Raw genomic sequence first — 27,437 nt, 5'->3', positions numbered from 1 at the left:
GCAGGGACCCCGTCGCCGCAGGGACCCCGTCGCCCCGGGGCTCTGCGGGGCCCAGCGGGGGTCCCGGAGCCCGCAGGGGCCGCGGCCGCTCCGCCTGCGGCGAAAGGCGGCCGCGGTTGGCGGCAGCGCCGCCGCTGGGCCGGGGGGCAGCGCCCGGGGCCCGCCGCCGCAGGGGGGCCGCCCCCGCCGCCGCGGCCCCCGGGCCCGGGCCGCCCGCCGGCAGGGCCGCGGCGGGAGCGCGGGCGGGCGCGGTGCCGGACTACGCGCCCCGAGCGCCCCTGCGCGGCGGCGGCGGGGCGGGGCGCGGCGGGCGCGGCCCTACAAAGGCGGCGGCGGCGGCGGGCGGCCGCTACTCACCGGCACCGGCGGGAGGGCGCGGCGCCGCCCGCGCTCCCGGGACAAAGCGCGGCCATGAGCCGGCTGTAGGCCCGCGGGACCCGGCCGCCGCTCCGCTCCCTGCGGGGCTCGGGGGGGGGGGTTTCTTCTCGTCGCCGGCGGCGCGGGGTGGATGCCGGCTGGGGCCGGTCGCGCCCGGCACCATGCACACCGTGCAGAAGGACACCACCTTCACCAAGATCTTCGTCGGGGGGCTGCCCTACCACACCACCGACTCCTCCCTCAGGAAGTACTTCGAGGTCTTCGGGGACATCGAGGAGGCGGTGGTGATCACCGACCGGCAGACCGGCAAATCCCGGGGATACGGCTTTGTAAGTGCCGCTCCGTGTGTCCGTCTGTCTGTGCCCCCGCTCCGTGTGTCCGCGCCCCCGCCCCGCTCCGCTTCCCGACGGGCCGGGCGCCGCGGGGCCGGGCGGCGGGGCTGCACCCCCGGCCCCGGGGAGGGGGCTGGCAGCGCTGCCCCCGGGCCGGCGGAGCCCCGGTGGCCGGGCGCTGCCCGGCGGCTCGGTGCCGCCGCCCGTCCCGTCGTTGCTGCCTGGCGGCGGCCGCCGGGGCCGGGGAGGCTGTGCCCGGCGGGGGCGGCCCGGCCGGGACAAAGGCGGGGGTGGGGGGCCCCGGGAGGAGACCCCCCCCCTGTGCCGGCCGAGCTGGTGCCGTTGCTTTCAGCACCCCCCTGCCCCGGCCCCGCCGCTTCGCTGCTTTGCGGGCTTCAGCGAGGCGCGGTGGGCTGCCCTCGGTCGCGACATGGCGTGGTTGGGGAGCGCGGATCCCCCTGCCCTGAGCTGCCTCTGCTGCGGGGAGTCTTGGGACCGGCTCCACCAACTTCTTAAAAAAGCACGGGGAGGAGGTGGAAAGGCGAGGGAAAGCAACTGGCGTAAGCCCAACCGAGTCACTGGGCGAGGGGGAGCCCCCTTTTCTATCGAGTCCGCGGGAGCCCTTCCCATCTCGCTATGCCAGTGAGGCCGCGCGAAGCGGAGCTGAGCTCCCGCTTCAAAATAGAACAATAAATAAACTCCAGTTAGTGCCTGTTGCTGGAGTGTTTACAAAGTGCCGTTGCTACAAACAAGGCTGTGCTTAATTCCAGGTGACCATGGCAGACAGAGCCGCAGCTGAAAGAGCATGCAAAGACCCAAACCCCATCATTGATGGCAGGAAAGCGAACGTGAACCTGGCATATTTGGGAGCAAAACCAAGGAGTATTCAAACTGGTGAGGCACCCAGGAGATCCCATCTCTCTCTATTAGAATAACTTGTAAGACGAGGAAACGAGTTACTGGGGCTGGATTCATCTGATCTGATGAAGTGTGCTTGTCCCTCGTAGCTCTGATTGTTGACTGAGGACACTGCGTAGTCCAGTTACCTCTCTTCCTTATCTTCTTACTCGTACCAGTTACACCACTGTCGCGCACCTAAGTTTGTGTAACTGAGTTAAAGCCGTTTTCTTCCACGGCTAATCCATTTTCCTGTTATCCTATTCGTTACATCAGTATTAACAGTAAGATCCATTTCATCATTCTGCCCCTTGGTTTAAGGACCACGGTACCCCCTGTGTAAAATAAGGCGTTATCCCCCATTGTCTGTTCAATAGCAGCACTTTCACACCGTTCTTTAATCTGAATTCCCATCTGGTCCTCGTGCGTCTCACATACGCATATTAAAATTAACTTGCTTCTAAACGGGGCTCTGAACTTGCTCACGTGCATAGCAGATGAAATGCATCTACGTGTGGTCCGAGGTGTAATTATGCACGTATATTGCAAGTGGAACGTTACAATGGATACCATTCGTTAATGTTTCTTTTTTCTGAACGCCTTTTTAGGTTTTACCATAGGTGTGCAGCAGCTACATCCAGCCTTCATTCAGAGACCCTTTGGGTAAGTGGAAATGTTTCTTAACAGTCAGTTTGAAATCAAATTCATGAATCAACTTCCTCATTATTTAAAATGCGTGAAAAAAGCCTTAGCTGTCAAGAGCGGATAGTTTCAACAGCTGTTGTTAATGTTCAGAATACTTTATTTCTAGTGAAGATTTCAGAAATTTTGTGCATTTGTCAGCTTTAATGTAATTCCGAAAGATCCTCCTTTTTCCGCAGTGAATCTTAGGCATAATAAACCCAATGCATTGCTTGCTGCTTTGCCAACTTCAAGAATTCACAAGAATTCAAATAATTGGAAAATAGTTTCTCTATTATAGTACTTAAGGTGTCAAAACAATTAAGCAAATTCTGGTCTCGTGTTTCTCAAATACGATCTTCTGCTTCCTCTGTGCCGTTTCCCACGTATTAATGCTTAGGATACAGTTTTATCCTAGAAAACAAATTGCATTGGAAACAAAGTCTGTTACTTAATGAAAGTAACATTAGGTCAAAAATTGATTTTGGACAGATGTTGTACAAGGCTTGAATAGTCTGCGAAAGTGGGCTTTTGTCTGCTGTTTTCAATAGCTTATACCATCCCTGCTCGGTTAGAGAAGTCCTCTTTTTATACATCTAATAGGATCTGGCAGCTGCTCGGCAAAAGACAAGTGTGCTTCATGAGAACAATAGTGACTGTCATACTGGCTTCATTTAACTGTTTAATGATTGATGCAGTTCTTTTTTTACACCATTTCAGAAAGTGAATATTGATAGGGGTTTTTTATTATTATTTTCTAAGAGCATTAAGAAAGTAGGTGCATTTTTTAAAGCTTCTGAGCACTGCTCTGTTGTGTTTTTTGTGTGGCTCTAATATAAATAGATGGGATTTTGGCCTTTGTCAACAGAAGTACTTCATCCCTTTCCTGCTCTCTGCTCATGTTTTTTTGGGTGGCTTTTTTCTTTTCTTTTTTTTTTTTTTTTAAAGAAAAAAAATCTGCTAACAACAAAACGGAAACTTTCACTCCTCTGCCCTCATGGCTGCAGTTGCCAACTGCCTGGGTAATCTCATTCCAATGAGTTTATGGATGTAAGAGGCTGTGTTGCCATAATAGTGCACACCCAGCGTACGTGTGCTGTGTACGGTTCAAACATGCCAGTTTTCATACGTGGTTACGGCTCTGTTGGAAAGACTCGAAGAACATCTGTCACAAAATGAAGAGTCTCTGTTTTTTGGTGCAAGAGCCACAGTAGTCTACATAGCAAGATGCTGCTTTTTAATACCTCCCTTGCACGGGAGCTGCAATGGCTTTCTTGGCCCCCAACGTAGGCAGTAGCGGTGTCCTTGAGATGTGAACCCCAGAAGCTTTCCAAATTGCACAGGAGTGCACAAGAGGAGTTGACGATAAAACCAGCCTGTTAGGAGTTTTTCCACGCGTGCTAACAGAAAAGAGCAAAATGGTGAAGCACGTTAAACTCCTCGTGTTGGCAGGAGTGCCGGCGCACGCCCGTTCCTCTTGCAGATAATCTGCTGTTCCTGTGGGCGCTGTTCCTGCCCAGCAGCCGCAGCCCTGGAAAACGTAGTTTGTCTTTTTGAACAGTTTGCTTTTAGTTTCACATACTGAAAGTGTGGGATCAACCGACTACGTGTTCCTTGTGATCTAGACAGTTACAGTTCCAGTTCTTAGGCATTGGTTTCATCATTAAACCAACGGAGCTGCAGTTAGCACATGCAGCAGAGAGCACTATAAATTATTTATCAGTTGCCAAGAGACAGGAACCAGCAGACTGGAGGGCTGGAGGAAGGGGATTATATATCGTTATTTGCAAGCATCAGTAAACAAGAATTTAATTGCATTCAGTCATTGCTGGAGTGGAATCACTGAAAATGTGGGTTTGGTAAAATGTGGAGCTGTTTACCTGAGCACCACAACTGGGGCTGCGCTGTGGCTTCTGAGCAAAGCATCAGGTGCTCAGTCAAGCAACGGAGCTTGGCTGCCGGTTCCCTCTTTGTCTCGTTAGTAGACCAACAAAATTAAGAGCCTGCCAGGCTCCACTTGTGCATTCCCTTGAACCCACAATTTCCTTGGCCCTCTGTGAGATTTGAGGATAGATGAGGAGTTTACCAGGATCTGTCTGTCTTTGGAAGCTTCATCAAATGGCTGTTGTCCATTTGCTCTGCACCTTGCGGAGTGGATCCTGACCTTCCCCAAATGAAGCTCAGTGGCTCGTCTGCGTTGCCCACGGCGTGAGCCGTTGCCCGGTTCTCCCTCCTGCAGTTCCTGTCTCTGCAGAGTGTTTGTGCCCAGGGGTTGGCGTGCGGTTTCCAAAAGACGATTGTTTTGGGGCGTGGGGTGCTAGGTGTGCAAGGTGGACTTGGCAAGGAAGAAATGAATGAACAACCCATTAACTGCTAGGCAGTTAAATAAGAGGAAGGCAGCCAGTCATGTTCCGGCTATCAAACCACAAAACGCAGGTTTTGGTGAAACCTGAAATGAATGGAAACTATGAAAATTACCCGAACATCAGTGAGGATTATTTATAAACTGAAGGCTTCCCCCCCAGCCTCAGGCACCCAAATGTAGCTGTAAATATTGTCTGGGGTATGCGGAACAGAAAGAGAAACCATGAAGAGCCTCTCTCCTTCCTCCTGCTGCCCGGGCAGGGGAGGTGCTCGCACAGCAGGCAGCACCGAGTGGGTAGTAAATCCTGTTTTGAAAAGTAGTCTAGATTGTCGTAACCAGAGATCTTAACAGTAATGCAAGGCAAAGGATGCGTCTGTGTCAGGGTGACTCGGAGATCTGGCTTCGGAGTTTAGGGAAGTAGCACTAGGCCTGGGGGCTTAGCCCGGAGCTTACAGACTGTGCTTTGCTTGGAGGCAGCTGGCAGTGCCCCAGCGTGTCCCTGCAGCTGCCGGCAGCACAGAGCCGCGCTTATGCGATCAGAGAAGGGGGAGACCCTCTCTCTCCAAATGGAGCCGACTCTTACCGCAGCAGTGTTCCTTTCAGGAAATTTTGAGAAACATATGAAACTTCTTGGAAGCTGCTAGGAGCAACTGTGTAGACCACTTGACCGGGAGTGCATGGTGATGTGGCAGAGCTGCTCGGTGCCCCTCTCTTGGTCCTCTCCTCTGGGACTCCAGTGCTCGAGACAGGCTCGAGCCTGTGCAGGGAACGGGGATTCCCTGGTTTTCCTCTTCGCAGCCCTGCTTGCCGCTCCGGACGCGAGCGGCGTATGGCAGATGCATTCCTGTGGCTGTGCCTCGGCGAAGGAGCTATCTGTGTGGGAGATCTACCAGTGACTGCGTAAGTGACTGAGCTCTCGGAAACATCTCGGCTGTCTCTTGCAGCAGGGTCCAGCTCTGTCCCTATCTGCGCATTGGATGTCGTTGCTCTGGAGACCCTGTTGCCCATCCTAGTGTAGTTGCTTATTTTGGTGGCCCCCGACTCTGGCCCACATTTGGTCTCAGGCAGCATTGGAAAGAGTTAAATCTCTTTGAGTTTGAAATTTCATGCATTGATGCTGCGGCAGTTAGGAAGTAAAGAAAGTCCCTCTTTGTGTCAGCCTGCCCTCCCAGCTGTTTGTCCTTAAAACTTCTCTATTGGGTTAAAAATAAAAGGAAACAAACTTTCATCTTTTCTGTGGTTACGCTTATAAAACGGCGCACGCTGGCCTTGCTCTGCTCAGCCTCTGTCAGCTGGCATCCCCCCTGCTCCGACTCCCTACTGCACCACTTACGGAGAGCTGGCCCGCTGCAGGACCCCAGCCCGCTCCGCGACTCCCATGGGGATGGCGCACCCGGCACCTGGTGTTTATCATGTGCCAATAACATGAAAGCTTTTGGGGGGGATTTCCTCACAAACATTCAAACCCATTTTCCAAACGGCTTCAGCTGCTAGTTCTTGGGCATGGTTACTGCTATTCAGACCAAATGCTTGCCAGTCAGAAAGAGCTCCTTTTTCTTCTTTTCTTTTCTTCTTTTTAAGAGTAGACATATATCTATAAGCAGATCAGATGGCCTTGCAAATTTTCTTGGACATCTCCTTCAAGGTGGCAGATGCTGGTGTCAAACCCAGGGGCTTGGTATACAGTTTGTGTTGGTTTGGGGCACAATTTGCTCATGTCCTGTAGAACAATACAAAAGGAGAGCATGGTCTGATACACTGACCTTACACTTGGCTACATAAATGGGCTAAGCTCAAGGCAGCACTTGGCCTTTTGCAGGGGCCAGGCTCCTGGTGAAGGATGCCATGTGCCATTCCAGTGCAGTCGGGGCACAGGCCTGCGTGTGATGGAGAGCCGGGCTGAGCTGGCTCTAGCTTTGTCTTTACAGCACATGAGTTGTGCCGGCTTCTCTGCGTGATTCCATTGCCTTCGGTGGATTTGCTCTTCGTGCTCACTGCCTCACCATCCTCACCTAAGAGCAGCTGCCTTAGCAGCAGAGACCCAAGTCCTTTCCCCTTGTTGCAGGAGCTGGGGAGCGGCAGATGCAAAATTCCCCTGTTCTGATCTGGCTGGTGCCACTTAGTCCCAATGCGGCAGATTCATGCACGTGTCTGAATTTTCAGAGCAGTCCACCTTGTACTTGATCTCATCTTTCCTTTGCGCAGCTGTTGGCATACTGGTCCCTAACTCTGTAGTATTAAACACTTGCCCAGTAATTCGAATGATAAATGCAGCTCTGACCGGCCTGCCTCTGAGCTGAGGACACCGGCGAGGGAACTAGACAGTTGTTGTGCTGATAATTTGGTAGCAAGGACACCGGGTCACTTCTAAATATGACTTATATGAAGAGCTTGTTCCCCACAGATGGGAGCAAACTACATACCAGAGCTAAATATACTCTATGATCACAAAAGATGAAAAGTCGTGGACCTCAGAGTTAAAACTGAGTCTCCTATTTCTCGGTCTCCAAATCCTGTAAACAGGATCGTGCTGTCCTCTGCAATTTCCCTGTCGCCAGCTTTGAGCATTTCGGCTCTCCTGCGTCACAGCTGAGCTGCTGCTGGCTCTGCTCCGGCCAAAGCAGCGGAGGCTGGGAAAGCCACGCCGGGGGCAGGCTCACAGCCTCCCACCATGATCCTGGCTTGCGGGAGGTGTGGAGAGAGATGTCTTGGACGCCCTGGAACAATAAAGGCACAACCAGCAGCAGAGATCACCGAAACTCTTAAAATGGAATTTCTTTCTTGGCTGAGAAGTTACTTGTTTTATCAGTGTAGGTTTTCTTTTATCAAAAATAGACATTTCATTGCATCTTCCATAGCTAAAGCATTCTGCTTCAAAATACTTCATCCATCCAAGAAAGAGTTTTGGAATCAAATGTGCGGATGGTTTTAATTAAAACTCGGTGGAAGGGATCATGTGTAAAGAAAGAAAGTCTGTTCAAAAATGGAACCAGTTGAAAGCAGTCAGTTTAATATATGTTATGCCAAAACTTGTCAGGTACTTGAGAAGACTTTAGAGATGTTTCTGCAGCCTTTGGTTTTCTCCACATTGCAGAAGAAAATTGGAAAGTTTAGTTAAAGGCAGAATTTCTGGGGCTTCCTGGGTTAATCTGTCAGAGCCTCTGGTTTTCCTCCTGTGCAGACAGGACGACTCTAGCATCCTCCTGGGTTTCCGACACTGATGCTGAAGGACTCCTGTAGTGCACTGTTGTGAAGCATTTTCTGTTTCTTCTGTCAGTTCATTTCTGGTTTGGCTGTGCTGATAACTCGAAAGGGGGGGGGGGGTTTCCTTCTCTGGATAGCTGACTAGTTGCGGATAAACTTCCATGTGGCTTTTTCCGTGGTGCCAGATGGCTCTTGTTTCAGGCAGATGTTATCTCCTGCTACCTGAGTGTTTTTCAGCCTGCTTCTCCAAAACTATTTTTGGTCTGGCCCAACATGCCTTTGTTTGGGACTATTTTTTTTTTTTTTCCTTTTTCCTTTGGGTGTGGGGGAAGCAAGATGCAGAGGATAAAGCTGTAAATTCTTGAGCCTGGCTAACTCGTGGAGGAGCTCAGCATGTTGATCTCAGACTCTTGGTTAAGCTGACAAAAAGGACTAGAACTTTGTGAGATGATATACTCTCATCTTTGGTCTGCAACCTCTTTTTTTTTTTTTTTTTTCCCCCTTTGCTTTTTCCCCCCACACTTCTCCACCTGCTGTGGGGGCAGGTGTAGATGGCATTTCTTTTTACTTGTTTTTGTGGGATCCACCTTCCTCTGCTATGGGCCCTTAGTTTGTTGCATCGTGAAGTCAGGATGTGCTAACACTGTAAAATGAGGACATTGCTGGGTTATGATAGGTTCTCAGCTACTGTGGTGCCTCCTGTTCCTTAAATTTTCTCTCTCCTGCCCAAATGAAAATAAATTGAAATCATGGGTTGCTCTTGTACCCTTAAGTTGGCATTTGTATTTCTTGAGCAATGGTTTTGGTAGGCTCAGCAACCAGCAGAGGTTATCACTGAACCCTGCAATATACTGACTTTTTCTCTTATACTGATTCCAGCCTGGGACAGTCTGTTGTGGCAGGTTGTTCCTTGGTGATTGCCACCAGTCTGGTGACGTCTGGTCCCAACAGGGAAGCAGGAAACCCAGTTGTGTACCTGTTTGCACAGGCTGCTGTGTCCGTCTTCCCAGAGGGCCAAAGGAGGACGAGCAGAAGACAGATAGGCAAATTAGTTGCAAGATGAGCAGAAATTGGGTTGGCTGATTTGCTGTTTTGTGTTTGTGTCAGGGAGGATAAGTACTGGGCCACGGAGCTGCAGAGTTCACCCTTGTCTTACTTTGAGCTGGCTGATGAGGCAGAAGCCATTGACATTTTTAAATGAGCTTTAGTAGGGATGTTTCAGGATTCGGAGGTTTGTCGTGTCAGTGGTTGAAGCCCACCCTGTGTCAGTGAAAGCTGATGGATGGTGGATTGGTCGGGGCACAATGAATGTCCTGATCTGCACCAAAGTGTTGGTGGCTAAACTCTATGTCATCTCCTCCCAGAGCAAGAGTCGTTTTTGGCAGACAGGGACTGCCCTGGCCGTGCTCCACCCTGTAGCCCCTCCTCATCATATCTGGATTTGAGAACAGGACCTGGATTTCTCACGTTTCTACAGCCTGTCATTGTGGCTGGGGCCCATATGATAAGTATGGCCAAGCCTGTCACCACGCCCCAGAGGTTTACTTATAGTGGCTCCACGAGGTGAGTGCTTGCTGGCTTGGGAGTGTCCTTCAGGAATGATGTTCTTGGGGCATGAGTTACATCAGGATGTCTCTGTGCATTGCCAATACCGAGGTGGTGTTGCAGCACTGCTAATGCAAGTGTAGACCTCCTGGACTGCTGCTGCATTCCTTGGTGTTGCTGCGGTGTGCTTCCCAGAGCAGCTCCTGTCTGGTGCTCTTACGCTCATGAACCCACTTCAAAATACATCTTAAGTGCATCTGTGGGTCATGAGGGAACTGATGGACGAAGTTGCTAAGCCACTATCCATCGTATTTGAGAAGTCGTGGCAGTCCGGTGAAGTTCCCACTGACTGGAAAAGGGGAAATGTAATCCCCATTTTTAAAAAGGGAAAAAAGGAAGACCCAGGGAACTACAGGCCAGTCAGTCTCACCTCTGTGCCCGGCAAGATTATGCAGCAGATCCTCCTGGAAACTGTGCTAAGGCACATGGAAAATAAGGAGGTGATCAGTGACAGCCAACATGACTGCACTAAGGGCAAATCATGCTTGACAAATTTGGTGGCCTTCTACAATGGGGTTACAGCATTGGCAGATAAGGGAAGAGCAACTGACGTCATCTACCTGGACTTGTGCAAAGCGTTTGACACTCTCCCACACGACATCCTTGTCGCTAAATTGGAGAGACATGGATTCGATGGATGCACCACTTGGTGGATAAGAAATTGGCTGGATGGTCACACTCAGAGTTGCCGTCGACATCTCAGTGTCCAAGTGGAGACCAGCGATGAGTGGTGTTCCTCAGGGGTCGGTATTGGGACCGGCGCTGTTTAACATCTTTGTCAGCAACACGGACAGTGGGAGCAAGTGCACCCTCAGCAAGTTTGCCAACACCACCAAGCTGTGTGGTGCAGTCGACTCGCTGGAGGGAAGGGATGCCATCCAGAGGGACCTGGACAGGCTGGAGAGGTGGGTCCGTGCGAACCTCATGAAGTTCAACAAGGCCAAGTGGAAGGTGCTGCAGATGGGTCGGGGCAATCCCAAGGACAATTACAGGCTGGGTGAAGAATGGATAGAGAGCAGCCCTGAGGAGAAGGACTTGGGGGTGTTGGTTGATGAGAAGCTCAACATGACCCAGCAATGTGTGCTTGCAGCCCAGAAAGCCAACCGTACCCTGGGCTGCATCAAAAGAAGCGTGGCCAGCAGGTCAAGGGAGGGGATTCTGCCCCTCTGCTCTGCTCTTGTGAGGCCCCACCTGGAGCCCTGCGTCCAGCTCTGGGGCCCCCAACATAAGAAGGACGTGGACCTGTTGGAGTGGGTCTGGAGGAGGGCCATGAAGATGATCAGAGGGCTGGAGCACCTCTCCTATGAGGACAGGCTGAGAGAGCTGGGGTTGTTCAGGCTGGAGAAGCGACGGCTCTGGGGAGACCTTATAGCAGCCTTCCAGCACCTGAAGGGAGCCTACAGGAAAGCTGGAGAGGGACTTTTTACAAGGGCACATAGTGATAGGACAAGGGGTAATGGCTTTAAACTGAAAGAGGGTAGCTTTAGATTAGATACAAGGAAGAAATTCTTCACCATGAGGGTGGTGAGGCCCTGGAACAGGTTGCCCAGAGAAGCTGTGGATGCTCCACCCCTGGAAGTGTTCAAGGCCAGGTTGGATGGGGCTTTGAGCAACCTGGTCTGGTGAAAGGTGTCTCTGCCCATGGCAGGGGGGTTGGAACCAGATGATCTTCAAGGTCCCTTCCAACCCAAACCATTCCATGATTCAGTGGTTCAAATCTGTCATCCAGGCTGTGGTTGGAGGTGTTTCTTCACCAGAGGTAGTTCTCATGTTGCTGTCATGGACAGCTGTGGCTATGCTCAGCTTGTTCTTCAGTACCACTTACCAACTGAAGCCTGGCACCGCCTGCCATCATGTGTTGTGGCAGTGTGGGTGTCCCTGTAGCAGCTAACGGGTCAACTCTAGTGGAAATGGAAGCCAAATTCCTGGGGTCAAATGCCAGAATTTGTGCCTTCGCTGGCAGACACAAAGGGCTCTGTTTCTTTTATTCTTCAAGGAATAAAAGGCTGGTCGTGGCGGTGGCATTTGTGCACTGATCTCTATGAGGCTGCCAGGAGCCCCATGCCCCTCCTTGTTTCCCAAGTGTTCGTGTGATGCTGCGTCCCTCTTGACGGAGCGTTGCAGTTGTCTCCCACCTCTCCAGAAGCAGTGAAACCCGCTCCCAGCGTGGCTGGCAGAGATCAAGGGGGTCAGGAACTCCTGCTCGCTGCTCTCCCAGACCCGTGCAACTTGCAGGAGCTGCTCACGGCTCATGCAGGATGAGGGATTGCTGAGAAGGTGCAGCTAAAACACATTTTAAGTGTAAATCTGAGCTAAAATAATCAAATACATAAAACGCATCTGAGATTAACTCTGCCAGATAGAGCTGCTGATGATGGAGAGGGCCTCGTTAGCTGGTTCCTCTTCCTTGCTGTTTGGGAAGGGGTGTGGGACACATGGCCATCGGACTGGTGCCTTCTTCCTGGCTGCCCTTGGGGCTGCCGCTGCCCGCCAGCCACCCCTGCCCTGCAGCTCGCCCCCGGCAGCCCTGTCAGTGCGGTGGGGAGAACCGGGCGATGGCAGGTTTTAAAAAGTCCGCTCTTTCAGCAGGCAGCGCCTGAGGAGCTGAGGGCACTGGTAGCTGCAAGGCTCACCCGATGCATTTGCACATCTCCATGCAGGACTGCACCGAAAATGGGCTCCTTCTGTTGTCCTTCGTATTTTGCACAGCAAAAGCAGAAGCCGAGTCTGCTTCTCCTCTGCCAGTCGCTCTGTAACCATCTCTTTTGTTCTGTGTCTTTCAATTTTGGCTGCTGGGGCAGCGTGGTGTCGTGCCACGTAGTTAGGAACGTGGGCTAGCATGGTGGTCCCGGCTGCCCTCCTGCACCACGACGGCCCTCCAGAGTCCCTCCTGCGGCCACTGCCGGCTCTAGACTTAGGTTTGACCATGCTTGTTGCGTTTTGTGGCCTTTGCCCACGATTAATTGTAATGCCATAAGCATCTCATACGTCTGCTGTTCACGGGATGACTTTGATGTGTGGTGGCGGTGGCTGATCACTTGGTTGAAGTTCTATAATCGCATTGTGTGTATTCTAGATGAAGTTCTCTTCTGGCTGGCAGGGCCTGTCATGGGGGAGGGAGGAAAACTGCAGGGAGGATGGGAAAGGCATCTTAAAACACAGATGTGACTCATTCTGTAGAAATTCAGATTATAGAGTTTGCTGATTTTTAGAAAAAGAACTCTAAAAGAGCTTTTTTTTTTTTTTTTCCCCTGAAAGATCTTCTTCAGAAATAATGGAAGGAGGGGAAATATTTTAAGAACTTCTGTGGATGCTAAACGTAGCCAGCAGAGAACTTCATCATACTGCACTGATTTTGTTTTGTTTGTAGCTGCAAATCATCAAAGTGACCTTAGCTTGGGTTGTGTGTTTTGTTTTGATCGATGAGTTGCCATCTGTCCACCTAATTGAGAAGTCCAAACTGCAGATCATGGTTGAAATTTCTAGCTAAATTATTAAAACCCCACAGACCAAAAAAACCTTCCCTTTTACATAGAAGCAGATTCTGGAGTTGCTGAGTGTGATTTTTCTAGTGCAGTAAACTATGGTGTGTGATGGGTGCTTGTGTATGTATTGGGCTGGGATGTATTTCTGGAAACGGAGTACAGGAATACTTATTGTCCTCTTAGCTAATGGTGCTTTTTGTTCAAAGTAGCATTGAAGAGCTGGAATTTTTCCTTGCTGAGCAAAAAAAGTAGTGCAGGGTGTCGTGGATTTGCTGTCTCTCTGGAGCACACCGTGGGAGCTGCGATGGAGGAGCTGTGTACGTGAAAGCAAAGCCGACACGCGGAGTTTCTTGGGGATGAGTTGGGAGCGTGCGCTTGCCCCGACGGTCCCACACGTGGCCATGTCCTCCGCATGGGGTGTGCCGGCTCCGAAGAGCAGTTGAGTGGCAGCAAGGGATGTTGAGGGGTGACCTGCGGAGCTGCTCGAACAGGATGATGCTCAGGCTGGATTGCTCAGAGGCTCTCGGACCGTCCTCCTGGTCATTTTGCAGGTGCAGGCTGAATGCCTCTGCGCAGGAAAAGTGCAGGCCCTTCCTCTGCTGGTGGGTGTTTTTTAGTGAGTCCTGAGCACGAGGATTGTGCATTTGTTTTTTTGTTGTGTTTGTGGGGTGGTTTTAACTTTATCAAGCCCTGGAGTAGCAGGAAGCCCAGTAGTGGGACACACACAGGGAGAAGCAACAGGCGGCCAGAGCATCCGTGACCGGTCTGGGATGCAGACTGTTGTCCAAGCTGACGACTTACAAGGGGGCAGAGCAAGAGGTGTGCATGAAGTCCGCTCGTCTCGCCCCCAACAGTTGCATGGTCCAGTGCCTGGGGGTGCCTCTGTGGACCCTGGCAGGCCAAGAGAGCAGTATTGCACCTCTGCGTTATTTAAAACAAAACAAACCCCCAGTGACCAAGCGTGAGGCACCTCTGGGTTGGGACTGGGCCCAGCTCCTCGGAAGAGGTGCCTGCTGCTGCCGGCTGATGTGAGTGCCTGACATGAAGAGCGCTGGGTCTGAACTGGCGCATAAGCTCTAGCTCTGATTCAGCTGTGCCGGCCTCGGTTTAGATCAGAGCTAAACCAAAAAGTGATTCAGTGAATTTCTGCCACCTCATCTCATTCTCGTTAGTCACAGGGTGATATTGGGTATGGTGCATTTATTGACCAAAGGGCTGGGAGGTCCCTGTCTGTGCACTACGCCAGCGATGGCTCTGGCCTCTGGAGATGGTCTTGCACTTAATCAGCCAAAGGTTGAGGTGCTACTCTCCACCATCCATCCTCCTCCCTGGTGCCGCTCCTCTGGGGGCGGCCTCGTTGTATCTAAGGACCCTGATTTTGGAGGCAGTGTTGCTGTGTGTGGGGAGGAGAACAATCATTCTCTCATCATGCAAATTGCCTCAAGAAAAACCAAAGTGCATATGTGAGTGGGAAAATGAGAGAAAACTTGGTTCAGATGAGCGCTTGTTTGCAAGAAGCCTTTCTCCTGCCTGAAGAGCGGGTTAAACCATCCCGTGCTGGTTCTAAAGCAAATGGGAACAGCCCCGTAACTGCTGGATGGGGGGGACCAGCCCCAGGTGGTCCCCAGAAAGTTGTAGGTGGTGGCTGAAACCTAGGAAGGACACTTGGGTGGAGCGAGGGCAGCCAGTGACCCATCCAGCAGTTTCCAGTCCCTGGCTGCAAGTCCCCATGAAGCACCAGAGCACCGGGTCCTGCTGCTGGCAGCGTGGTGAGTCTGCTGGGGTTTCCGACCCCGGAGATCAGGTGGATGAGGGGGCAAGATATCCTCTCCCCGGCAGCTGGGCTTGACTTTAGAGAGCAGTTGAGGCACGTACAAGCCTGCGTCTTGTGGAAAGCCTGTGGGAGGCTTTTAAAAGTGGTTGTGTTTGAAAATGTGCTGTCACACACATCCACACAAAAATCCCCAAAATATTTGAATCTGCATAAGCTCTTTGCAGAGTTTTACCTTTTTTTTTTTTGTTTGCCAAAATGAGTTGGGTTTGGGGGCAGGGTGGAATGAGCTCTCTGGAGGATGGCTTTTGGTTCATCCTGTTGCCTGACATGATTCAGCAAGCAGCCAGCCAAAGGGACCTTTTCCCCAGCGTGCACTTTTTGGTGCACGTGGCTCCGATCTTTCAGTGGTGATGTGCCGCTTGCTGGTGACGGTCTGCACACCCCTATTTGTTAAACAAGCCCCAGATCTGTCAGGCCTGCACACAATGGAGCTCTCTGCTGCCGAGGGCTGTGCAGGCAGATACTGTTTGCACTCTGCAGTTGCACGTGCAAGCGTCCATTTTTGTCTGGCCTGTGGCAGGTTTGTGTGGATGGACTTAAACCTTCAGGTTTGTGCAGTTTTTGCTCGTTTGAGGCCTGACTTGTTGTGGGCCCTTTGGAAAACATAGCCCTTTCATTTTGCTGCTTTTTTTTTTTTCTCTCCTCATTAGCAATCTTTAGCAAATTAGTGGGCAGTCCTGCATTAATCATCTCCAGGATCTTTTCGTCTATGGACTTTAATTGACTGTGGCGTTGTTAAATTCCTCTCAGCAGCACGGCTACCTCGGGGCAGGGGCAAACCGTCTGGTGAAAAGCAGCACTTCAGGGCCTGCATGGAAAGGGCAGAGGAAATGCCGGGGGCCGGCTGGCTGCAGAGCCTGGATGTAAAAGCTCATGGGCACGCAAGCATCACTGCCGGGCCGGGGGCTGCTGGTGCTATCGCTACTGAGGAGTTGCTGAAGGGAAGAAAACCAGAATTAATATCTCATGTTTTACAACAAACACCCTGTAGCATTGCCCTAAACATCTAGTGTTATGGAAACACTGGCTTAAATGTGTAGTAACTGATAATAGCTGGCAAGCTGGAAGGCCCTCGGCTGTGCCTGGGGACAGTGGTCATCCCTGGTGGGACGCTACCCCGATGGGACGAGCGGAGGAGTGACCTCCCCGGGGTGCCGGGAGGTGCCCCGCGGGGGCTGCGGGTCCTCAGGAGCCTCCACCAGGGTTTGGGAAGCGCGGGGGGAAGCGCGGACCTGGAGGATGCGGCAGTGGCGAGGCTGCCAGCGCTGGCAGGGACAGGCAGGGCACGTGGGGGCTGGGGAGATGTGGTGAGCCAGTCAGGCAGGGGCTGTGTCACAGCCGTCCAGGGAGGTTATTTTGGGGACCAGCAGCCTGGATAGTGGGAGATACAAGACATGGAGACCAGGGTGTGTGTCCGTTCTTGCAGTCCATGCTTCACCTTGCACTACTTCCACCCTTGGGGTCTGGGAGTGTTTTGCTTTTCCCTCCACCCCGAGCAGCACCCCTGACTGGAGGGCAGCACTGCAGGGCAGCACCGTCTCTGTGGCTGATGCACATGAATTTGGGGGGGAAGGAGGGGGACACGCAGGCTGGAGGGAGCCCAGCCCCTCGCTGACTCTCTCCCTTTGCCTCCGCAGACTCACGCCTCACTACGTTTACCCCCAAGCTATCATCCAGCCCAGCGTGGTGATCCCTACCCCTGTGCAGTCCATCACGTCTCCCTACATCGACTACACCGCCGCCAGCCAAGCCTATTCCCAGTACACCACAGCTGCCTACGATCAGTACCCCTACGCTGCCTCCCCCGCTGCCGGGTTTGTGGGATACGGCTACACGGGCGCAGTCCAGCCTCCCATCACCGCCAGCAACCCAGCGGCGCCCGCCACCGCTTTCGTGCAGTACCAGCCCCAACAGCTGCAGCCCGACCGCATGCAGTAAGGGCCCTGCCCGCAGCTTCGCCACCTAGGACAATCTTTTACAATGGAAGGATACGACTAGGACAAAAAAAGCAACAACAACAAAAAAAACAATAAAAGAAAACAAAACAAAAAAATCACCCCGCCCCTTTATCCCCTTTACGTAGGTGCATATCAATACCTAAGCTATTTATAGTGTTAAGGGCGAACCCAAACCCTTGCAGTCTGACTGTGCTCATGAAAATGGACTTCTGGTAAGTTGTTTTTTTTTCAATCTGGACCGATATTGTCTTGAAGATGTTCTAAAAGTGACTGAAATGTTTCACAGGAAAACTACAGATTCTTCCACACGTCGCGGTCTGCTTCCATCACCCGTGGTCGTCTTCCCGGCCCTACCCCGTCAGCCCTCCCCTCCTCATCAAACCTGCAATCCTCTTTAATTACTGTTGAGGTACAGAGGTACTCGGAGAACATGGAAAAAAGCAATCTTATTTTTTGGTTGTACAAAAACTTTGTAATACTCAGAGATGCCTTACAGAAAAAAAAAATCAACAAAAAAAAAAAAACAAAAGAAAAAAACTATTTTTTAATATTTATTGCGATTTTATTCGCATGAGCTGTGAATTGCAGACAGAAGAATAGTAGTAAGTATCTGCCTTGTTTAATTCTCATTTTACTAAATTATTGTATGTAGGTAAAAGTTCTTAAGTAATTGCTGAATCACTTCAACATGCAAAAGGGAATATTGGCTTGAAGGAGAGCAGAATATTCCTTTAGTCAACGCACTGTACTATTTTCTTATTGTAATTGTTACTCTGTTAAGATTATCTCAAATTTAGGTATATTTTTAAATGCAAAAAACCAACCAAGAATACTGAACATTTTGTCTACTTTGGTAGATCTTTTGTTACAATGCTGCAACCTATGGAGACATTTACAGTATTTATGTAAAAGATTTGGGGCTGTTGGCCAGCAAAGCTTAGGAGAATATCATGAGTGGAGCAAAAGAGAAAAAAGTGTTATGTCATTGAACAAATGGGTAAACGTAACCTTTTTATGCCTATAATCCAACAGCCAAATAAAGGAAGAGAACAGATGATGTAAGTTAAGTGCATTTCTACAAAGAACAGCAATAAACTATTTTAATTTTTAAAATTACTCGCTACTGTATGGTACCATGTTTGCTTGGCTGAAGTCCGTTAGGGAGTACTTTCAAACTGACCTGATCTGGCTACGCTGGGCCTTCGCCCACGAGCCTGCCAGGGTGGCTTGGGAGCACGTGTCCTGCCGTGCCGCGGAGCCTGGCAGGAGCCCCTGCTCGCACCCTGACCCGGCGCTGCATCGCACGGCATTGCGTGGGCGCAGCCGTCCCTGCAGCGTGTCCCGTGTGCCGTTGCTCGCTCTGCAAGTCCCAAGTCACCTGTAGCTCTTGGCACCTCGGGGTTTTTAAGCTCCTGGAGCGTCACGGCAGAGCTGTGCGGTCCCCAACACTCATGCCCAGCACCGGGTGCTTGCTCACACCCAGCCTGTGCAGAGCAGAGGGTGTAAAGTGCATCCTGGTGCAGCTTCAGTGGAAACCGGGACAGCCGAGATCAGATCTTGCCCCAGAATCCTCAGGGTATCGCTTTCCTTCTGTTATTTGCTTAGAGTAAGTTTTTTTCCTAAATTGAATCCATCCAGAAGTGAGTGGTCTGCCAAAGCCCTGTCCCAGTTAAGGGATCTCTGATCCGGCAGGCTGCGGGCAGCGGTGAGGCTCCGGCAGGGTGCTCACACCCCCGCGCCTCCTTTACGTAACTCAGCCACATTGGACTTTCCCTCACCAACTTGCTTTAGAAATTTGAATTAGAATTTAGAAACTGTGAATATCAGCTTTTAAAAATAAATAAAATTATTCTATTTGAATGTGCTAGTTATTGAGTTCATCTCTGTAAAGCTTACAGCAGGACTGGTGCCCGGAAGTCCCTGCATCTTTGGCACCAGTGTATGTTGCTGTTCAGAAGGTGATGATGCCTAAAGCTGTCCTGGGGCAAGAGGGTGCTGGAGGATGTAAGCAGAGGCGCTTCAGAACTGTGATCGACTGCCCTGGTGAACTTAAAGGCACACAGTGGGCACATCTAATGTCATCAGTAGGCCTCAGAGTAAACAACCCATCTCAATGAATGGAAACCGCTCATTCCTCCCTTGCTTATGTTGTGTGAGAATGCAGATCCTGGTGGGGCTCTTTGTCCTGCCCAGGGTTTTGCTTACAACCATGCGGGTGACATTTATTTCCTTTTTAAGTAATTAGTTTCTGGATATGGCTGTGGGGCTGCCAAAGGAGTAAGAGCTGAGCGCCGCATCCAGCACGGCGCTGGCGAGGAGCGCAGCTTGGCCCGAGAAACTTGCCTTTGAAGTACTATCGGGGCCAGAGATTATTCAGTAATTCTTCTTTCTCCCTGTCATGAGCCTTTCTGAGGAGGAGGAGGGAGGGGAGGATTTCGGAGACGGGTGAGGGTGCTGGGAGCTGTGTTGCGGTGCCCATCCTCAGGCACCGCTCCCGCCTGGCTCCAGCACTGCTGAACATCAGCTTTTGTCTTCACCAAGGACCTACATATCCCCAGGTCAATAGGAGGACTGAGGCCTTCGAAGATTAATTTGTCATTGAAAAAGAAGTGTGTTTGGTGCATTTTAAAGTGGAGAGAGTGATGACTTTCCATTTAGCTGACTCCAATTTCCGGAAAGGTGGCCAAAACTGCCAGGAAGCGAGGGCGCAAGCGGCGCTGAACAGCAGCAGGCCTCCTTCGCCCGGCACCCAGCCCGCCGCTGCCGAATGCCATTCCTGGATCCCGCTCAGTTTTGCTCCGGGCTCATTTTGAGAAATAACCACATCAAAACAACAGCCCAACCTGCCGCCTTCCTGTTTGCGAAAACACCAACTGTGAAATTGTGGCTAGGCAGGAAAATAATGAAATCCGCCATCCAGCTTCCCGGCTGGAAGTGGGGCTGCGGTGGCAGGTGGCGAGGGAAGCCTGCGGCCCCCCAAAAAGGAGCCCAAGTGCTTCCTTCGCCCGGTACTAGGCTGGGAAAGTGGGAAGAGCCCGACGGGTCGCTGTGTGAGCGGGGCAAGAGTTAAATGGAGTGCAGGAGCGGTGGGGCGCGGATGAGAGGCAGTGGCTGTGTGGCTCCTGGCTGGCCAGGGTAGCACAGGACAAGTGCTTAAATCACCTTGCAATTGCGTAAAAGCTTTTTTTTTTTTTTTTTGCTTTTGTGCATGCATTGCTTGACGGAGCATCCTCTTTCACCTGCACTGTGTGCCTTATGTCCTAGGATGAAGCAAGCTCACCAAGGCAGCTCAGCTCTGCTCCGGGCAAATGGGAGACTGGGGTGGGCACGGGTTGAGGAGTCGCGGTGCTGGTGTAAGAGCTTCAGTGCGGCAGCGTGCAGCCACAGGGATGCAGGGAGGAGCAGCGAGGGCTGGATGGTTTTGGCAGGGCAGCCCCGGCAGGACCGTCTGCGTGGCACAGGTTCCGGTGGTGGGAGCAGCCATGGGGCCCGGACCTTGTCCTGGGCACATCACCATGGCCAGGCTGGCGGCTGACCCAGTCCCGGCCACCTCCCAGCAGCTGTGCCCACATGCTCAGTCATTTGCATCACAAATTTTTTTTCATAGGAAACCATCACACGGGGGCTGTCAGGGTGAGCTTTGGCTGGTGTGGGCTGGAGCACGTGCAGCCCCTCTGCTGTCACAGGGAAGCATCACCATAAATACCAGTGCCGGGGTCCTGGGCACCGCCCGGACGAGCCCAGCCGCAGCCTGGCATCACCTCCCTTCCCACCCCACAGCAGCAAGCTGAGAGACAGCTCGGTACCCCAGGCTGCCTGCGGAGCTTCGTGGCCTGTGCCAGACCCTCCCCAGCTGCCTGCCACGGGAAGGGGATGGCTCGGGTGAGATTTCTGCCCTTTCCAGGCACTACCTCGCCCTGGGGTGTCCCCTGTCATGGAGGCACAGCTGAGGGCTCTGCTGCCAGCAGCCACCCAAACCTGCTTGCGATAAGGGGCAGGGGGCCACCGAGCCCAGTCTCAGCAGCGCTCTTCCCTACCACCCCGCGTTATCTGGCCGAGACACTTGGGGAGCCCTGCGGGCTCCCATCGAGCCCCGGGGCTTTGCAGTGGCACCCCAGGTGGTGGCCATCCCCGGGAGGGAGGGCTGGGGGCACCGGGGGCACCGGCGGCACTGCCAGCCCCCGCAGCCCAGCTCCCACGGCTGAGCCCAGCGCCAAAACTTTATGGCTGAGAGGGAAAGGCCGAGCGCAGGATTTATTTGCATATTAACTGGGCTGCTGTTGGCACTTACCCTTTAAAATAAAGTTCACAGAAAATGTTTTTACCCCCCTTGCATACAGGGAATGCTAACAGCATCCCTTTTTTTTACCCCTCTCTCTTCTGGCTGAAACTTGTTTTTCCCTCCTTTGTGCCTCTCTGAATCCTGCCGGCGTAGAGATTCCCTTGTTCAGAGAGAAAAAAAGAAAGGGGGAAAAAAAAGAAAAAAAAGAAAAAGAAAAACTTAAGCCTGGGATTAAAAACCATCACTAAAATAGTTTGAATAACAAAGTCAACTGACTCGCCGGGAGCCCGGTGAATGCCTGTCACGTATCGCCCTTCGGCCGGGGGCACGGTCATGTGTTTCACTAGATAGTTCCTGGAAAAGCTTCTGCTCAGCCCGATAGACCTGCGGCTGCTGATACCGCTGCGCCCGCGCCATGCTGGCCCCGCTCTCCCGGAGGGCTGCGGAAAACTCCCCGAACTTATCGGGAAATAAATAAATCTCCCTTGGATACCAGAAACATCGGTTCTTCTTGTGACCTGAGTAACAACCAGCTATAAATGGTGATCGGGGCTTCTCCGGTCCCAGCACCAGCACCCCACTCCGCCGTTACTGATGTCTTTAGCAATGGGATTTATCTTCTCCCCCTCCCCCCCCCAATTTTTTGCATAGTTTTAGCTACATGAATAATCAAAAAAGTGTGAACTTGCATGAGATAAAAGCAGAAGGTTTGTAAATCCCCCCTAGGCAGAGCAGCCTCGCCACGTCAGACACATCGTGTGGGACCACGCAACCAGGAATGTGTTATTGGGGGCTTTGTACCTAAAACCAAAGCCAAATACATTGGTTTTATCCTTTTGCTGACACCAGCAGCACAAACCTGGAAACGCAGAGGTGTGATGGGGCACAGCAAGAGGGATGATGGCTCAGATAAGGCCACGCTGTGTGGGAGGGCAATTAAAGGCTCAGATTTATTAGCTATGTGCTCGTGCTCGGGAGACTGATGGTGGTGATGGTTGGAGATGGAGAAGTTGGTGATGGAAAGGACAGAGATGGAGATACCAGAGATGGAGAAGTCAGAGATCATTGTTCTGAAAGTGGTGCAATGTTTTAGAGTGAAACTGGGCACTAAAGGCACAGCACATCCCTGGTGAACCAGGCTGCAGCGAGTACAGGCTGTGCCCAGCCTCGGCCACTGAACCCGGGCCGGGATGGGGAGCAGGCAGTGCCACTGTGGCAGGGGTGTTTGCCTGCAGAGGGACTCTGGGAGTGCTGGCCATGAGCACAGGGCTCACACGCCTTTCTCTAAAGAGCCCTAATGATATGTGCATGAGTATATTTATTTATTTGTGTGTACATATATATTTAAATTTATATATAATTTGAATATATAATTATATACAGATGTGTTTAAACATACATATATAGTTTATACATAAAAATACATATGCATATACACAAAGTAAGTATTTTTTTCCTTCTCCCTGTGGGCACCTTTGAGCTGCAGCCAGCCTCTGCAGCAACCCCGGGTTTGCTGCGTTCACATGCCATGAGCTGCACGTTTACCGGAGGCGTGACGGTGCCCCGCTGTCCAGGTTATGGCCTGTGTTATCCCCCGTGCGGGGGGCTGGCTCCTGGGGCCGCCAGCCCGGAGTCATGCAGCAACGGGGGGCTGCACCACCATCACACACCCCGTCCACCAAACTAGTGCTGTACAGCAGAGAGGAGAGACACGCGGTATTAAAAACCGCACCGGGACACCGTTAGTATGAGGGGCCCCTGATTAAAGGATGTTTTGCATCTTCTTTCAAGAGCCACCATACTCAGCTTTAAATAGAAATGAGATAAAGAAGCATAAGGTGAAATAAACTAAAGGACTGATGTGAGCGAGGAGCTCAACTCCCACTTTCGGAGGCGGCTCAGGCATTAAGTCCTATTGAATCGATGAGCCCCGAAGTCCCAGGAGCCAATTTTTAAAAGCATTTACCCACGTAAAGCTGGAGAGCGTGGCCTTTTGTAAATCAGCCAGGAACATGTCTTGGTTTGAAAATAGCACTAAGCATCTTATTACATGTTTAACACTCGAAAGATCTTTTAAAAATCAGACTAAGCACACTTGAGTGGCTCCCGTTTAATCTCTACCTCTAGATAAACACCGGGGGGTCAGCGTGCACACGCAGATACCAAGAGCCCTTCGCCTTCTCCAGTAGCATCAGCTGGTTGTGTTTACATGAGCTGCTTGCATGCTAGCACATTAAGCAAAGCTTGAGCTTTGCAAAATGAAAGTGAAATGAAATAAATAAATCGTACCATCGGTTCTTCTGTGAGCTGGCTTTAAAATTAGCAGGTTTTAGACATAAACATGGTACAATGAGTCCTCAGGGGAAGAAAAACCCTCCAAAACCCACATCCAATCCTTTTTCAACAGTGTATGCTACACTTTATTTCATGCCATTATAGTAAGGTAAACTTGGTTTCCTGTTTCCAATGAATTTTATACATATAAAAATATTTATACTATATTTATACATTTATATAATATATAAATCTGATTAGAAACATGTATGTATGAACAAACACATTTTTTCTGTCAACATCTGTGTGTATTCATCTGTGTGTGTGTGTGAAAGAATACATATCCATGCCTTATTTCAACTGATATTTTAACTTTTGTTTCATAAATCCTGACTGCTGAAGATGCCAGATGAAGTTCAGGGTAGAAGTTAATTTAAAATGAGGAGCATAACATAGCAGCAATATAATACAACCAGTTTAATGGAGGTAGGACTGGTTTACTGGTTTACATTTCAGGCTGGGAGGTCCGTGAACGGCGCTGGGCACAGCTCTCACCTGCCCAGCACCTGCCCACCGGCTGCTGCGGCTTTTTCCCTTTCCAGGCTCCCCTTTTGCTGAGCCCACCCGAGAGCACCCCAAGGCCTGACCGAGGCTTCGCGGGAGCCCCACCGCTTACTGCCGCCCCAGCCCAGCCCGGCCCTGGCCTGCAGGCTACACCTGGCACCACGTTGCCAGTTTACTTAGGGCTGGAAATGCCATCTCTGTCCCAGTAAGACGCAGCCATCGCTGGCGTGGATGCAGCCAGTGGGAAGGGTTTGCTGTGGGGCTGGGCAAGGTTGGGCAGGACCCAGACCTTGAGCTGTGCCGCAGCGTTGCTGGGGTGAGCATGAGCTGGTCTGGGTCAAAACCATATCCTGGACTGTGTCAAAACCATATCCTGGACTGTGCTCACATTTCAGCAGGCTGGAAAGAAATAGTAAAAAAATCACATGCTGGAGCGAGAGCTGTGGCTGGGAGATGGGCACGCACGGTCCGGGGTCGTCCTTGGCTCCTGCTGGAGGGAGCCCTGGGCTGAGCAGCGCCTGGTGGCATTCCCCATCCTCTTGCCCGTTGCTGCCAATGTATGGCTCAGGCACTTTGCTGGTGGGTATCTGTCTGTCTTTCTGCACTCCTGTATGCTCTCTTCAATCAAGCACTTCTTCAGCCTCACTCTGCTCAGTCCAGATATTTTGGGCATCTGCAATCTGGACGAAAGCTCTAGTCCTGCCAGCAGGGCACGGGCTTCAATGGAAAAAAAAATATCCCATCAAGTTGGGTAAATTCTGCCAGGCTGCCCTGGCCGAGCACTGCCAACCGCCGGCCCTGGCCCCTCTCCCCACAGGCAGGGTAGCAGCCTCAGCCCCAGAGCCGCTCTGCAGCTGCCCAGTCGAGACAGAGCCTGCAGAAAAAATAATAAATTGAATCCAAATGTTTATACCATTGGCACTGGCTGGGTCATGTGCCTAGTAAAGCTGAAGAGTGCACGAATATTTTCTTGTAGCTGCCATCTAAACTGCCAGAAATGGTCGCTGTGCAGAGCATCCCGGTGCGGTGTGGGAAGAGGCTGGAGGGGCTGAGACCTGCTTGGACGGATGGACGCACAGAGGAGTTGGGTCCAGGTTCAGAGACTGGACCAAGACCTTTGTGCACAGGCAGTGGGTCTGGGGGCAGGGATGAGGGTCTCTGTGCAAGTGAGGCACTGCCAGATTGTCGGCACAGTGAGGGCCCTGGATTTCCCTCTCCCCTCTTGCGCACGCACACACATACACACACACACACATGCAGCATTTCCTCTTCCCATCTTCAGCAGACGCGGTGGGCTCCGTACATGCAAGGCACTGAGCTCCAGCACACGTCTTTTGCACAGCCCCGGCTCCCGTGGGTGTCTGCAGTGCGTCTTGGTTGCTACAGGTTTCTGTGCTGAGATGCTTAAAAAAAAACCCACCCCAACCCAACCAAGCCCAGCCCGAGCCTGCTGCCCGAGAGCATCACAGCGCGATGGTTACAACAGGCTTACTCATTTCTTCAGTGAGTAAGACTGAAAGAGGAGCCCCACGGGCGCGGGGCCGGGTGCGGGGCCAGCAGCCGATAAGGAGCAGCTGCCTAATCTCCAGCCCCAGCAGCCGAGAGGGCGAGGGTGATAACTCACAAGAACCCTGGGCTGGCAGCAGTCGGGGGTTGGTGCTGCCAACTTGAGTGTTTGCAGAGTTGCCTTCACCTCTGGGGGAGTTCGCCTGCAGTGTCCCCCCAGCCCAGCACCCCTCGCCCTCCCCCGGAGCCAGCAGGAGCTGGTGGTGGTGGCAACCCCAGGGCATGCACCCTGGCCCGTTTGTCTTGCCTCTGCACTCAATGCCCTGTGCTCCTTGGGGCATAACCATGGGGAAAGGTGACTACAGTAGGCAGGCATCTTTCATCTGATAAATCCCCGTTTGGGACGATCCAAAGTTTAGAAACTGGAGGCAGGGAAGTTCCCAGCCAAGGTCTGTCCTCGGCCACCCCGTGGGCTGGGTGACGCCAGGAAGCCGGGAGCACAGCGAAGCCTGGCGCTCCCCTGATTCAGACCTGGGCTGGGATTTTGGCTCAGATACCTGTTTTTTATCTACCCCCTTGGAGAGCTGCCAGATGGGCTGGCTGGGTCAGGCCTGTGCCCGTTCATGCCCATCTCCTGCAGCACACGCTCACGGCTGCGCCAGCAGCACCCACCACTGCTGCACCGCTGCCTTGCCTGCCCTGCATCGCCTGCCCCCCAGCTCACGGGGATAAACTCGGCCGCTCCTTCACCAGCCCCCGTGTGCCAAACTGCACATGATAAGCTCTGCTCCAGAGCACATTTTTGTCAGAGGGCAGCAAGATAAAAAATCTTAAAACAGCTCAGTGTGACATCCGCCAGGGTCCGTGCCACCACTCTTCCCACACACCACCGTCCCATGGTTTCCATCCCTGGCTTCAGGCATGAACATCCCCAGAGGAAGGCTTGGTTCCTAAAAGCCAAAGCAGGACATGTGCAGAGCTGCTCCTGTCCCCGAGCATCGTGCTCTCCAGGCGGCATGGCACCAAGCACGATGTGGCACTGCCAGCACTGTGGAGCAAGACTCTGTCTCTGCTTTTGGGGTGCCCCCACTCCTGCTGCAGGGCCCCCCGTCCCCGGCTTGCTGCAGGGAGCACTGCGCGCTCTTGGCCATCTCTGCTTTGGCTTGGGCCGAACGCCACTTGGCCAAGTCCCCAGCAAGGGAACAAAAGCGGAGAGCCCCAGTGACGGGCCGGGGAGCTGGGGGAGGGCACAGCTCCCTGCACGGCTCCTCTCCAATGCTGGAAACCAATGGGGCATAAAAGCTAAACATCCCCTCCCTGCCTTTGCCTCCCCCGGCTCCCAGCCTGCCCGGGGCCGCTGTGGGCAGGGCTGCTGTGTGCCTTGCCAGGGCGCACGGGCAGCTCGCTGAGGCTGGGTGCCATGGGGAAGACTGAGGGAGCTGACGCCAGCATCCTCGCCTGGAAAGGCCAGCTCCAGCTCCAGCTCCAGCTCCCTCCTCGCAGGGTGATCCCACTTCTTTAACCCCTCCGGCACCAGCTGCCAGTGCAGCGCCCTGGCCTCTGTCCCTGGGCTCTCGGCAGATCTGCCAAGCCAGTGTCATAAAAGGCTTTAGCCTTTCACAGATTTTAGGCACATGCTCCAACTCTCCCTAATTTTGTGTTTAGTTTTCTGCAGCTATTAGCATGCCGTATTTAAAGGCACAGTTTAAATTCATATCTATCTGGATCTTTCTTTTTTTTTTTTAAATGGAAACCAAGATTAAAAATAGTCATCAGAGAAAACAAACACTGTAATGCCCACACAGATTTTTCTAACAATCTCAAAAATGCCCATGAGAGCAACTGCTTTTAAGCAGCGGAGAATTTTCAGCACAGACATGGCACTAAGGAAATTAAGCAGGTCCCAGCGTCACCTTCAGTCTCGGCCGGTCACAGTTCGGCTCCGAGGACGGGCTGTTGTGGCACACCACACACTCTTTTATTCATGATACTAATTCTTTTATTCATGATATGACTAGTAAAAGCAGCTGAGCTCACTCCAGCTAGTTTGTGGCCTTGGAACGAGCCTTTTT

At 52.2% G+C, this 27,437-nt stretch overlaps 1 protein-coding gene across 2 annotated transcripts; it reads left to right on the top strand.

Annotated features, from left to right (window-relative positions):
• The first annotated feature begins 345 nt into the window (after nucleotides 1-345).
• Nucleotides 346-17,855, top strand: RBM38 (RNA binding motif protein 38). Of its 2 annotated transcripts, XR_014229644.1 has the most exons (5): nucleotides 423-707; nucleotides 1,481-1,604; nucleotides 2,216-2,270; nucleotides 16,419-16,951; nucleotides 17,026-17,855. XR_014229644.1 is itself a non-coding variant. In XM_082325751.1 (4 exons), the coding sequence occupies exons 1-4, from the start codon at nucleotides 540-542 to the stop codon at nucleotides 16,717-16,719; spliced, it is 648 nt and encodes a 215-aa protein (XP_082181877.1). In that variant the 5' UTR covers nucleotides 346-539; the 3' UTR covers nucleotides 16,720-17,855. The 2 variants fall into 2 exon arrangements, 1 of the variants encoding a protein (XP_082181877.1); XM_082325751.1 differs by having other exon boundaries at nucleotides 346-707; nucleotides 16,419-17,855.
• The last annotated feature ends 9,582 nt before the right edge of the window (nucleotides 17,856-27,437 follow it).

Source organism: Platalea leucorodia (assembly GCF_965183815.1).
Source record: "Platalea leucorodia genome assembly, chromosome: 13".
NCBI lineage: Eukaryota > Metazoa > Chordata > Aves > Pelecaniformes > Threskiornithidae > Platalea > Platalea leucorodia.
Note: the sequence above shows the minus strand (reverse complement) of the source record. Positions and strands in the feature narration are given on the sequence as shown.

Excerpts from the sequence above, each read along its gene's own strand:
- RBM38 (XM_082325751.1), top strand. The coding sequence starts at position 540 with ATGCACACCGTGCAGAAGGACACCACCTTCACCAAGATCTTCGTCGGG. Across the intron at positions 708-1,480 it reads AATCCCGGGGATACGGCTTT|GTGACCATGGCAGACAGAGC; the intron begins GTAAGTGCCGCT and ends GCTTAATTCCAG. Across the intron at positions 2,271-16,418 it reads TTCATTCAGAGACCCTTTGG|ACTCACGCCTCACTACGTTT; the intron begins GTAAGTGGAAAT and ends TTGCCTCCGCAG.